A 13678-nucleotide genomic window follows, 5' to 3' on the forward strand; every position below is an offset into this window, starting at 1 on the left:
AAAGAAAACAAAATATGCACCAAATTTTTCTTTAAGATTTGTTAATAAATAATATGAAATTTAATAAGTTATAAACTTGAAAGAAATTGCTATTGTAATTTAATGGGACCCTCTATGCGAATATGGCAATGCCCGATTCACATTGAAATCCTTCAAAGCTTTGTCTGATCAAGCCACTGCGATTTAATGGTCTCACGCTCTCAAGCAAAAATCGTTGAGAATTTTGCCAATAACTTCTAAAAAACCACATCTAACAACAAGTGCTTTACAGTGCTAAAATGTACATGTAAAGGGCTACAGAAAAGCATAAGTGAGTTAGAGCGGTAAAATTTAAGCTTAGGGCGTTGCGACACTTCAAAGTCAGCCCTGTCTTAAAAATTGATGAGACTGTTTATAAGGAGGCTGAATCTATGTGAAGCATGAAATTAGATTTCTATGTTTATGATGTTGAAAACTATTCATTTGCAGTTGTGCTTTCTCCACAATTTAAAAGTGACTTGCGCATTTCTCTTGCAGGGAAACATCTTAGAATTATCTGAATTAAAAAATTTTTATTTAGAAAAATGACAATATCTTCCACATTATTGACCGTGTAAAGGTTTTAAGGTTACCGATATGAATCAGGCATTGCCATTTTTGCATGGAGGGTCACTTGAAATTACGCTTTCAGTCTACAGTCTCTTTATGTGAAAACATTAATACCTCTCAAAAAAATATAAAATGCAAGACTGGTTAAAATGTCATGTCTAAGTCCTATAATGTTCAGTTGTACTCAAAGGTTTAATATGCTCATAACTTAATATTTCTGACGTATGATCACTCAAATCCAGCTAGCCATGAGCCAGCCAATTACAAGAAAGAATCTTTTTAAATGGACCGTATTTTTTCGTAAGTTTTTTTCCTAAAATGTCCGTTTATTTTTGTAAAATCTTTGCAATATTTTTTCGCAAGTGAACAAATGCGAAAAAGAGCAATTTTCGGCGAAACGTTTTTTCTTTTTCGCCGGAAACCCCACCTAGGACATTGCCTTGTTAATACCTTGCCTTGTTTAGATATTGACTTGTTGGTACATTGCCTTGTTGGAGCATTGCCGTTAGGACATTGCCTTGCTCACCCCAGACTAACCAAAGTTAGAATCATTCGGTTTCTTTTGTTTAAAATCATACGCGTTTTGGTCTATAATGAAACAATCTTTAAACTTACGGATTTGTTTGTTTCATACCTTTCAGTCAAAAAGTATATGCCGGCAAAAAAATATTTAAGAAAAAAGGCTAACAAATTATGTTTCATAGAACAAATTGTGATCGAAAGTCACAGCTTTCTGGAATATTGACAGAACCGTTAAACCCACGTGTGCTGGTACCTTGCCTTGTTGGAGCATTGCCTTGTTAGGACATTGCCTTGCTGGTACCTTGCCTTGCCCGAAAACGTGTCTGTACAAGTTGCTTAAGGAACAAACATTTAAAAATATAATTATCAATTTAAAAAAGATGGTTCCCAACTGTTTTAATTAACTTTGTTCAATATTCTGGATTTCTGATTGGATTTCAGCTGTTGATGATGTGGATGCTGTTGTTGATGAAGATAGTGAGGAAGATGTAGCTGAATCTGCAGATGAAGCTGAAAAAAAATATTTTGAAAATTGTAAACTGAAAGTATCTGCTCAGCTTTAGTTTATTTTGAGCAATAGTAATTACTTATCTGTTTGAAATTAACATTTCTTGTCAGAGTTCTTATTATAGTTCTTATCAGAGTATCTCATCAGAGTTCTTATCAAAGTTCTTATCAGAGTTCTTTTCAGAGTTCTTATCAAAGTTCTTATCAGAGTTCTTATTATAGTTCTTATCAGAGTTCTTATCAGAGTTCTTATTAGAGTTCTTATTATAGTTCTTATCAGAGTTCTTATCAGAGTTCTTATCAGAGTTCTTATCAGAGTTCTTATCAGAGTTCTTACCAGAGTTCTTATCAGAGTTCTTTTCAGAGTTATTTCTTATCAGAGTTCTTATCAGAATTCTTATCAGAGTTCTTATCAGAGTTATTTCTTCAATGTTCAACCTGTTGTTAGATGACTAAACCCTCCGGCCCGTCCTTGACCCCAATCTACAAGAAGTTGACCCATGATAAACAGAACTGAAATCAACATGATCATTCCGATCAAAATCAAGAACCATCTGAAAATAAAAATAAACATTGAACAGTTTAATTTAATTAAACCTTCAACATATTTATAAGTGATTCATAAAAATTATATTGAGATCTAGAGATGCACCTATTTAACATTTATCTGAGAAACTATCGAGTAAAACTCTTCGTTATTCTAGACAAATATCAGTCATTTTCTAATTCGTTTGGGCTGTTGGACTGTTATAAAATGTAAATTTCAGATATAAAAAAATGACGATATCTCCAAAGTTATAAAGATAAAGAGTTAATCGGTGTGAAACGTTGATAATCTCAAAGTTATCATGAGTTTTAGGTTGTCATTGTTCATTTAAGTAAAAATAATCTTAAATTTTTTAAAAACGATTTTTCAAAAAGTTCAATCCTCTAAACTAGCCTGAAAAATGGGAAACATTTTGGTTCTGGGGGAAGCTGCTCCCTTTTCTTATTTTTTGATGGAGGAGTTGGGAGTTCAGGCCAGGTCACGTGATTTTTATTCTTTCCAGTCTTCTAAAAAATATAAAATACTCATGCTGTTTAAAACTTTTCTAAAAAAGCCAACCAGCGAATCATTTTTTAGAAAAAACTTTTAAAACAAATAGCTTGATATTCTTAAGATCTTATCATTTTTACTACTAGCATTTTTTCTAAAGCTACAAACAAAATTATATATCTAAACATATTTCTATTACATTTAACGCATAACATATAACATAATATGTGTAGTGTTTATTTTAACCAATTTCGCAAAGCAAATTAAAGTAAGAAATTTTAAGGAATTGTTAGTTTCGATTAGTTAAGATTAGAAAAGATTAGATAAGATTAGATAAGATTAGAAAAGATTAGATAAGATTATAAAATATAAGATAAGATTAGAAAAGATTAGATAAATTAGATAAGATTAGAAAAAGGTTAGAAAACCCAAACAATGATTGCATAAAAACTTTATTCTATAAAAACTGTAAAATATTCTTGTTACTCTTAGCATTTATTTGAACTAATTTCGCTAAGTAAACAAAAACGAAGAGTTTTTGAAGACTTGTTAGATTCAATTAGATAAATTTATATAAAGTTAGAAAAGATAGGAATGAAAGACCATAGTTGGAGGGGGTAATATCTAAATTAAAAAGAGGGGATGGGTAGTATCGAGAGGGAAGATGGGGAAAGGGGAGAGGAGAGGGGGGGGGGACAATTTATTAGATTCTATAATTTCTGTTTACTCAGCAATATTATCAAATCAATTAGTTAATCAAAAAAGAATACAATTAAGATAACTAAAGCAATATTATTATCAGAGGTGAAACTGAACGTGATAAAAAATTGAGATTTTCGTCCCAAATAACAGTGTTATATAAACAATTTTGAAGATTTGGTTCAGATTGGTCTATATCTGTTTTAACAATTTTGAAATGTTTATGTACTTGTTTTAATACATTGTGCTATTTTTAAATATAACAAGTCTCTCAATTCCAATTCTAATTGTTTTTTTTCTATTTTCTATTTTTTTGAGATAATCTTGGCATCCGTGAACCAATTAAACTTTATAATATTCAGTTAATTTCGCATTATATCACGATGATTACTTTTTAGCACTATATCACTGCTATTAAGAATCTGACCGTTCACTAAGCATGAATGAGAAAGCATCGAATATTAAAATAAATGCTTTTTAACTTACTTTACTAATAAATTGTTGTGTAGAGTTGAAAGGTGAGTTAGAAAGAGAAGGTTCATCCTGTTCTAATCTGAACAAATTTTTTTACGTGGGATTAATTCCATTAATTGAATAATAATTAATAAATTAATAATTATAAAATTACTGAAATATTTGATTTATTGATTGATTGAAACCTGTATTTGGCTTGAACAGCGTAATCTACCTCCTTCTCTTCTGCTCGGATCAGGTTGTGTCTATGTTATGCAAAATTAATAAAATGAGAAAGTAGAAAAAATATTCAAAAGGCCTCTGTCTCATAAATTTTACTGGAAGGGTCTGATTCATTTTTTGTTTTGCCTTATAAAATATATTTGTATAATGCAGATTGCACCAGCTGATTAAAAGTTAGCCCGGTACTTGAAATGATCCGGAGTTTACAGCTGGAGACGCAATTTGATATCCTGCTGCAAGAGAACAATGTAGGAATGATCAGAATTTAATTCTTTTAAACCTATAAAAACGACGTTATCTTCCACATTATTGATCAGATAATGGTTTCAAGGGTAACGTTGTAAATCCGACATCCTATTTAGCAAAAATTTGAGCTTACAACAGTTTTTCAACAGACTAAAGTCACGTTTATTAATTTATTTTCAAAAGCAGTATCAACAAACTATTCAGAATGATTTGGATCATAGGCAATAACAACAATTTTTCGGTAATTTACAATATTTTTTTCTACAGTGAGAACCAAAAACCTGTGGAAAATGTTCTTTTTTTATTATTTTTTAGAAAAGTTCATTTGGAAAAGTTAACAAAATTCTTACTTGTCACTTACCGTGTTCCATTGATATTATCACTAACAATATATAAAGGATTGTCCCTTCCATCTTCTACATCCACCTCGTTCATGTCAAACATATCGTTGGAGAGAACATACATCCCTTCCTTGGTGCTCCCCTTCTCCTCGCTCTTCTCCCTCATCCTCTCCTCCTCCCTCAACCTCTCCTCATTCTCCTCAAGTTCATACTTCCTCCTCCTCTCGTCCTCATCCATTAGAACAGGAGGGAAGGAGGCAATCATTGGACTAAACAAGAAAATTATAATTTCTTAATGGAACTGTAATTGCCATTTTGGTTATGTCCATAGTCGATAATCAAAGAAAGGATTAAGGGATCCATTGTGAATTTAACATGCCGCTTTACAAAAAGAAGGTTGAATTCCTCAACAGTCCCTTAAAAGGGGATTTTAACAAAACAATGGTACACTATTTCAACTAATCATATTCGTCTCTTAATCATAAAATAAATGGCTGTAGGTTAAAGTTTCCTAGAAAACCTGCAGCGTTGTGAGTCCTTGATGTCCGGCCAGTTAAAGTTGATAATATCAAGATTTGATTTTTATTTAAGAACATTTTTAGTTTTTTTTACAGTTTTTTTATTCCTAGGCATCTAGAGCGCCTTTTCTTGTCTATAAAAACTTTAGCATTATTGCTGCTGATCTTCAATTTACCATTTTTTCAGTTATATTCACTAAAAAATCGGCGAACTTTCCTGTTCAAATTAGTGGATTTAAAAACATCATAAATCGACATTTTAAACACGTGTTTAGATAGTTTTTAGTCATAGCAATTAATACAAAAAACATGGAGAAAATTGGAACTGAAAATCCTTATCGCAATATAAAAGTAGAAAAGCCCCCAAAACTGTAAAAAAACAAGCTTAAACCTGAGAACATGAGTAATATTTGTGTTATTGGATTCACTTGGGACCAAAGTCATTCTCAAGCTGTTGTTGAAGTCTACAAGCTGTTGTGGCAGCTGATTTTATTGCTGTTGCTGTTTTCACTGCATGAAGTTGTTTAACAGCTGTACATAGGTTACATGTGCTTGTCTTTCACTGTAGCATTTAAAGCTTTAGATGTTGATGTTTTTATAACTTTTGTTGTATCTGTAGATAATGTTGTATCTGTAGATAACCAGATTATATTTCTTGATGTAGCTTGCCTACTGAATACAGGGTCAGCTGTACTGTTTCATCAGCATCCTTCTTCAGGGTCAGCTGTACTGTTCCATTAGCATCAATCAATCAATCATCTTTCTAAAAAATTCATAAATATAGGAACTATAGTCATAATTTACTCTCATTACATTTACTTCAATGGCCCAAAAAAAATCCACGAACCTTTTTTCTTTCAAAATCAAAAGTTCAGAAAAACAAAAATGTGTAAATAAATTGTTTCTATCGAAATCTAAAATTTTAAAAATATTGACTCACAGAATCTCAGAAAATTTGCAAAAAAATTCTCCATTTTCAGTTCTGGTATAATTTTTACGGAAAAATTGTTTTTTCAATGGTTCTCAAGGTTTCAACTGAACAGCGTATATTTAATACTTCAGAATATACTAAGAAGATAGGAACTAGAGAATTTAACTAACTTTTCCTTAAAAATTAGCCCAGAACTGAAAATTGCGAATTTTCTTATTACAATTTTGCCAATTTTCTGTGATTCTGTAATTCAATCTTAATAAAATTTTAGATTTAGAGAGAAATAATATGAATGCACATTTTTGCTTTTCTGAACTTTTGATTTTGAGAGAAAAAAACGATTCACGGATTTTCTTTACGGCCATTAGAGTACCAAAAAAAATTACAAATTTTCAAAAAATATTGAAAACACACCATACAGGAGAGTTGCACAAAAAAAGGTACAATTTTGCACCTGGCGCCGCAAATCACACTTTTTTTTTGACTCACCCTGTATATGTTATTGTTTTATGTTCATTTATGGTTTCTCTGCGAAAGTGACTTTTAAGAAGCAATGGAGAAATGATCAGAATTAAAAAATTTGAAAAACGACAATATCTTCCACATTTTTAATCAGATTTAGGATTCAAGGGTAACGTTGTAAATTGGACATTGTTCCTTGAAGTCCTACGGATTAAGTGTGATTATAAAAATATGAATTCATTCTTTCTCTATGAAAAGTTTACCTGCTTTATCTTTATAAATGTTTTGTATAGTTTAATTTCAACAATGTATAATCTCTATAATATAAAACGTATCAGCTTTCGTCAATCATATAAAATGTTAAAATTTATTTGATCAAATATATTCTCAGTTTTGTAAAGAAAATGTAAATTGTATACTTTATTAGTACAATAAATATACTAGCATACATCTTTCAGAAAATCCATAGTAACCCTATGCATATAAATTGGCACAATAGTTCTTTTCTTGTTTACAATTACGTACAATAAATGCAAAAAACTCCTTTCCTTGAAAAATTAGAATTTTATTCGCTTAACATCTTTTCTTATTTTGTTGTGTGGTTTTGAGGTTTTTTAAACTTAAATCAATAAAGAGATTACGCAGCTTTGGGTAAAACTTAATTTTTCCAGCTGTTAAGAAATCTGACCTATGAACCTTTCGATCTAAAAGTATTATGATCTATAGAGAATTTGATTTAAAAAATGTAGAAATTTGTCTTAAATAACCTTTTTCAAAAACTAAAATTTTTCAATAAAATTTTTGCCTTAAAATCTTAAAAAATTCTAAACTTTATTTCTAAAAGTATAGAATTTGACTAAAAGTGTAGATTTTCTTCAAAAAAGTTTAGACTTTGATCTAAATTCTGATAATTTGAGTAAAACTGTCAGATTTAGAAGTTCACAAAATGTGTATGGTTCATACCTCAATGGAGATGAGTAGGACTCAGGTTAAGGATGAGCAGGGTTCAGGGTAGAGATTAATAGAGTTCAGGTTAAGAGTGAGTAAGGTTCAGGTTAGGGATGAATAGGGTTTAGGGTAGAGATTAATAGAGTTCAGGTTAAGGATGAGTAGGGTTCAGGATAGAAATGATTATGTATGGTTTAGGTTAGGGATGAGTAGGGTTCAGGTTAGAGATCAATATGGTTCATGTTGGAAAGATTTTCACTCTAACATAAGCCTACTTATATCTAACCTAAGCCCTAACCTTCTCCATAGTCCACATGAACACAACAGTTTAAAGATGTTATTTTTTCATTTTAGACTCTTATTCTTCACATTTTAGATCTAAATAAACACATTTTAGATCAAATTCAACACATTTAGATCTAATTTAACACATTTTAGATCAAATTTAACACATTCTAGATTTGAGATCAAATTTAACACATTTTAGATATAATTTAACACATTTTAGATATAATTTAACACATTTTAGATATAATTTAACACATTTGAGATCAAATTCAACACATTTGAGATATAATTTAACACATTTGAGATCAAATTCAACACATTTTAGATATGATTTAACACATTTTAGATCTAATTGAGCACTTTTTGGAAACATATTTATTATTAACAATAGGTTTTAGATACATCAAATTTCACATTTTTCCGAAAAAAGTGGGAATTTGATCTAATTTTTTTTAGATCAGAGTCAACGTAGGTGAGATTCTTTTAGATCAAATTCCCTTTAGATTAAAAGTGTTATAAACTTTTATATCAAATTACAGTGACAAGATTTTTCCTTTACAGTCCCTTTAATAACATATTTTCTTTCTATTCTTCCAAGATACAATTTAGATAAGAATAATTTTAGATTTATGACTGTGGATGAAGGGGTTTATAAGTATTATTTTACCATGTAGGGTTTTAATTAAACAAACAAAATTCGGTGTAAGTATAGACAAAAAGTCTGAAAATTAATTGTTGAGTGTTTCGACTAAATGCATTACTAATTTATTTTATTTTAAAACTTTACGACCTGGAAAATACTATTAATTTTAAAAGTTAGAATTTAGAATTTATACTTTTTCAATTTTTAGTTTAAAACTTTTTCTTTAGTTTTCTGTGTTTGACAGTCTGGATTTATTTTTTAATCTTTAAACACAGACGGATGTAGACCAGATCTAATCTGTTTTCTATATCGATGAAAAAAATGTATTTTTAAGGTTTTTATCCGACAAAATCAGAGAAGTTTGAATATAATTTTAACAATACATTATTTTCGTGAAGAAGTTTTAAAGATTTTTTGTAAAAAAGTTTTATCGTAAAGAAGTTTTAAGTTTTATCGTAAAGAAATTTTAAAGTTTTATCGTAAAGAAATTTTAAAGTTTTATTGTAAAGAAATTTTAAGTTTTATCGTGAAGAAGTTTTAAAGATTTTTCGTAAAAAAGTTGTATCATAAAGAAATTTTAAAGTTTTATCATAAAAAAATTTTAAAGTTTTATCATAAAGAAATTTTAAAGTTTTATTGTGAAAAAATTTTAAAGTTTTATCGTGAAGAAGTTTTAAAGTTTTATCTTGAAGAAATTTTAAAGTTTTATCATGAAGAAGTTTTAAAATTTTTTCGTAAAAACGTTGTATCGTAAAGAAATTTTAAAGTTTTATCGTAAAGAGGTTTAAAGTTTTATCATAAAGAAATTTTAAAGTTTTATCGTAAAGAAATTTTAAAGTTTTATCGTAAAGAAATTTTAAGTTTTATCGTGAAGAAGTTTTAAAGATTTTTNAAAACAAAAACAAAAAAGTTCGCGGATTTTATAAAAAATGTTCGTGGCTGGTTCGATCATCCGTAGACCTTCAATGGGATCCTGTGAGGTCCCACAACTAATTTGGGGCCGATCGTTTCAGCCGTTTTAGCGTTTATTGTATACAAACAGACAAACAGACACCCAGACAAGCAAAGTATATATAAACTAGGATTTTAGCGAAGCGCAGCCATCTTCTTTTTCAACTTTTAATTGTGGCTTTATCTGTGAGCATCTTCTCTTTGTACAGTATACATTTTTTTTATTTGCGGATTTCATAATATTATTTTGCGTATTTTCAAAATTTTACAAAGTTAAATAATTAAAGTCTGATTGGCTATAAATGCCACGTGAGGTCCCACACAAAATTTGGGCATGATCGGTTTAGCCGTTTTGACGTTTATTGGAAATAAACAAATAGACAGACAGAAAAGCTAAACTTATATATAGATACTAGGCTTTTAGGGCGCTTCGCGCCCATCTTCTATTTAAATTGTGAACATGTTCCTTTTGTTTACATTTTAAAACAAAGAAGAAAAAAATTTCGCGGATTTTTTAAAAAAAAATTCGCGGATTTTTAAGAATTTAAATTTTTTTTACAAAATTAAAAACCTTTAAAACACATTTATTTTTATTTTTATCATTCGTAAACCTTCCCTGTGGTTACGTGATGTCCCACAAAAAATTTGGGCCCGATCGGTTCAGCCGTTTTGACGTTTATTGGATACAAACAAACACCCAGACAAGCCAAATTTATATATCTAAGAAGATATAGATATTCTAAAATAACTAAAAGAGACTATTGTTGCAATTTCTGAAGAGTTATATATCCTGTTACCAAAGGTTAAAAAACTGGTAATATTCATTTTAGGATTCTATGTAAAAGTGACTTGCGGAGTTGTGAACAATTTTCAGCAGAGACAAGAAAGGAAAATTGACAAAATTTGTCTCTTTTCAAGAGATAAGCAACAATATATTGCTCATTGTTACTCAGATAGACCCTAGAGGTTTATTGGGTATCATTGAGCACCGGGCATTTAATTTTAAAATGGAAGGCCTCCTTAACAGCAAAATACAGAATAGAAATAAGTCCGCCTTAATAAAACTCCATTTTATTTTTCCTGCAGGTTATTTAAATGAATAATTTATTTCAATGACGTCATATGTACATTATATTACGTCGAGTCCGTAGAGAGTGATTAATTGAAAAATATTGTTTGGCATTTTTTAATAAAATTCCTGAATCCAGAGTGCAGGTTCCTTACAGCATTATCATAGCTTTCTACAGAATAATATATCTACAAGGAATATTACACATAAACAGAGTCTTAATAGAATGATATAGATGGACAGAAAAGAAGAGATAAAAAAGGAAAGAAAAAGAGAGATGATTGAAGGAAAAAAAGTAATAACGACTGAAGAGAAAAAAAGAAGTGGGCGACGCGAAAAGAAGATACAAAAAAGAAAAAAGAGAATTAGAGGTAGGAAAAAGTAAGAAATAAAGGAAACTAAAGGAATGAGAAGGGAAAAGGAAAAAAAGAAGAAAGGAAAGGAATTATTTATGAAAGAGAATGAAAAGTGAAAATATATAACAGGAAAAAGAACAAAAAGGAGGAAGAGTATAAAATGTTGAAGTGCAAGACTGTACAATGAAAGTATTGTAGAATTGAAAGCTACGGATTAAATATTTAAAAGTCTGCAATATATACTCCACTTAAATATATATATCTACATTATTGATTCTGACTCTGAAAACTCTATATACGCACAACAACATAATATAAAAATATTTATCATTTTCTTGAAGCCATGAAAACATCTTAATTTAGAAATATTAAAAAATAAATGAACTGTACACTTTCATATGAGATATGTTAGTGTTAATGTATATGTTAACATTACATACTGACATCAATAAACTTTAATGAATTGTGTAAAGTCAATGTTAATGTTAATGTTAATGTTAATGTTAATGTTAATGTTAATGTTAATGTTAATGTTAATGTTAATGTTAATGTTAATGTTAATGTTAATGTTATTTAGAAAAAATAAGGCATTTAGTTTTACATTTTTCGATTCGAATATTTGTACTAAATTTCAGCTTAGTAGCTTTGGCAAAATTTTCACAAATTTTCACCATTTCCTGAGAATCATAACCTTTAATGAATTGTTTAAAGTCAACGTTATTGTGCATGTTAATCGAAGTTTGAAAATTCTAAGGTTTACACCATCAGGTTGAAAGCATATAGGGACTATAACATTTGTGCTTGTGACAAAGACTCAATACCTTTGATAGAAATCTTTTAAAAATGTCTTTTTTTTAAGTTAAAAAAGAACTTAAGAACTTTCAAATTATCAAAAAATTATAAAATTTGATAATGAACACAAAGTTAAGTACCTGTGTATCTAAGGATTGGTCAAAGGCCATTTGCTACACTGTTTAGACTCAGCTGTCGGCCAGCGGCCGATTGTTTTATTCTTGTTGATTTCAGACTTGTTTGTTTCTAATCTATTCTTCTCTTACATCCTAGAATAAGAAGAAAATTACTTCAGATTTAGAATTCACCCCAGTCTAAAAGTTGCATGATACGAGCCGGTACAATACGTACTGTTTATGCATCCAGTCGTACTGTCCAGTCAGAAGGAGAAAGTAACATACATTTTCATCACAGGTATGACTTTGTGACCTTGTATGTAGCTCCTATAGTTTTGATTTAACGCACAAGTTTGAGAAACGCAAATGTATTTGGTTTCATATTTAAAATGCAAAATATTTTGTTCTTCTCAATAGCTCTTCAATAAAAGGAGTTATTATTGAAAACATATAGTTTTTAAATCTTACGAGAAATTTATTTTAGTTTGGCGTATACGTCTTGTCCACGACAAAAGTCTAAAAACATTATCAATTTTATCTATTTTTAAAATCACTTTTTCAGAAATAATCCCGCCAAAAAAAATAATTAAATAAAGTTCAAAACGATACTTATGGCTAATTCAATTTTCAAACTTCAGGAAGTGTTTATTCAAGTAATTGAAAAGCCTGAAAACCTGTTGACTTTTGATAAGGTTTCACTTGAAAAAATCCATTGAGAATTTTAAATATTGACAATTGTTTAGACAAAACTTAAACTTGGAACAATAGTTGAAATCAAATCTGAATCGACTTCAAGTCAATGTATCAACTCTATACTTTATATTTATACATACTAGCCTGATAGGGCGCTTCGCGCCCATCTTCTAAATTAATTGTGAACATGTTCTATTTGTGAACATCGTAAAACAAAACAAAAATAATTCGCGGATTTTCACAAAAAATTTCGTGGATTTTCAAAATTTTCAAAAATTTAATGAAGATCGAATTTTGATGGAGACAAATATTTGAAATTTTGATCATTCATAAACCTTCCCTGTGGTCCCTAGATGTCCCACAAAAAAATGGGGCCCGATCGGCTCAGCCGTTTTCACGTTTATTGGATACAAACAAACAGACAGACAAGCCAAATTTATATATAGATATATACTTTAATTTTCTGTCTGTCGGTTTGTATCCAATAAACGTTAAAACAGCCTAACCGATTGGGATAACAAATTTTGAGGTAAATCATATTATTACCCTAGGGAAAGTTTATGGATCCTCAAACTTTTACAAATTTGTCTCCAACATATTTTTTACATAAAAAATCCACGAAAAATATTTTTAAATTGGCGTTTATTTGTTCGTTATTGTTTAATATTGTAAAAAGAGTTGAAATAGAGTAAAAAGAGTTGAAATAGAAGATGGGCACGAAGCGCCCTAAAAGTATAGTTAATTTAATATTTACATATTTATGATCTTGTGGTTTTTAATGACAAATATCGACATTAGACAGTATAATAACCTATAATAGCCCTTAAAGGTAAAAAACATGAAAATGTCATAGAAATATTTAGTTAGAAGTTAGAAATTAACAGTCATATGCATTTTTGTTACAGAAAATTTGAAGTTGTTTTGAAAATATATTGATACCATACATTATTATTCATTATGTAGAGAGGCTTGGCTCAACACTCATTTCATTTTCTGAAAATGTAAAAAAAGATTCTAAAAGAAGATTTAAATTGTTTAGTCCCTAGCTTCTAGCAGTTGGGGCCAAAATAGTCCCTAGCTTCCAGCAGATGGAGCCAAAATAGTCCCTAGCTTCCAGCTGATGGGGCCAAAATAGTCCCTAGCTTCTAGCTGATGGGGCCAAAATAGTCCCTAGCTTCCAGAGCAGATGGAGCCAAAATAGTCCCTAGCTTCCAGCTGATGGGGCCAAAATAGTCCCTAGCTTCCAGCAGATGGGGCCAAAATAGTCCCTAGCTTC

At 29.8% G+C, this 13678-nt stretch overlaps 1 protein-coding gene across 2 annotated transcripts; it reads right to left on the reverse strand.

Annotated features, from left to right (window-relative positions):
- Positions 1-647: 647 nt before the first annotated feature.
- Positions 648-13397, reverse strand: LOC111700694 (uncharacterized). Of its 2 annotated transcripts, XM_023471698.1 has the most exons (9): positions 13347-13397; positions 11734-11862; positions 5545-5916; positions 4656-4904; positions 4012-4071; positions 3839-3905; positions 2558-2670; positions 2056-2171; positions 648-1620 (listed from the first exon to the last, which is right to left on the reverse strand). In XM_023471698.1, exons 3-9 carry the CDS (start codon positions 5595-5597, stop codon positions 1511-1513), a joined length of 768 nt encoding a protein of 255 aa, XP_023327466.1. In that variant the 5' UTR covers positions 5598-5916; positions 11734-11862; positions 13347-13397; the 3' UTR covers positions 648-1510. The 2 variants fall into 2 exon arrangements, with proteins under 2 accessions (XP_023327466.1, XP_023327467.1); XM_023471699.1 differs by lacking the exon at positions 5545-5916.
- Positions 13398-13678: the final 281 nt, after the last annotated feature.

Source organism: Eurytemora carolleeae, unplaced genomic scaffold, assembly GCF_000591075.1.
Source record: "Eurytemora carolleeae unplaced genomic scaffold, Eaff_2.0 scaffold413, whole genome shotgun sequence".
In the NCBI taxonomy this organism is placed as follows: domain Eukaryota; kingdom Metazoa; phylum Arthropoda; class Copepoda; order Calanoida; family Temoridae; genus Eurytemora; species Eurytemora carolleeae.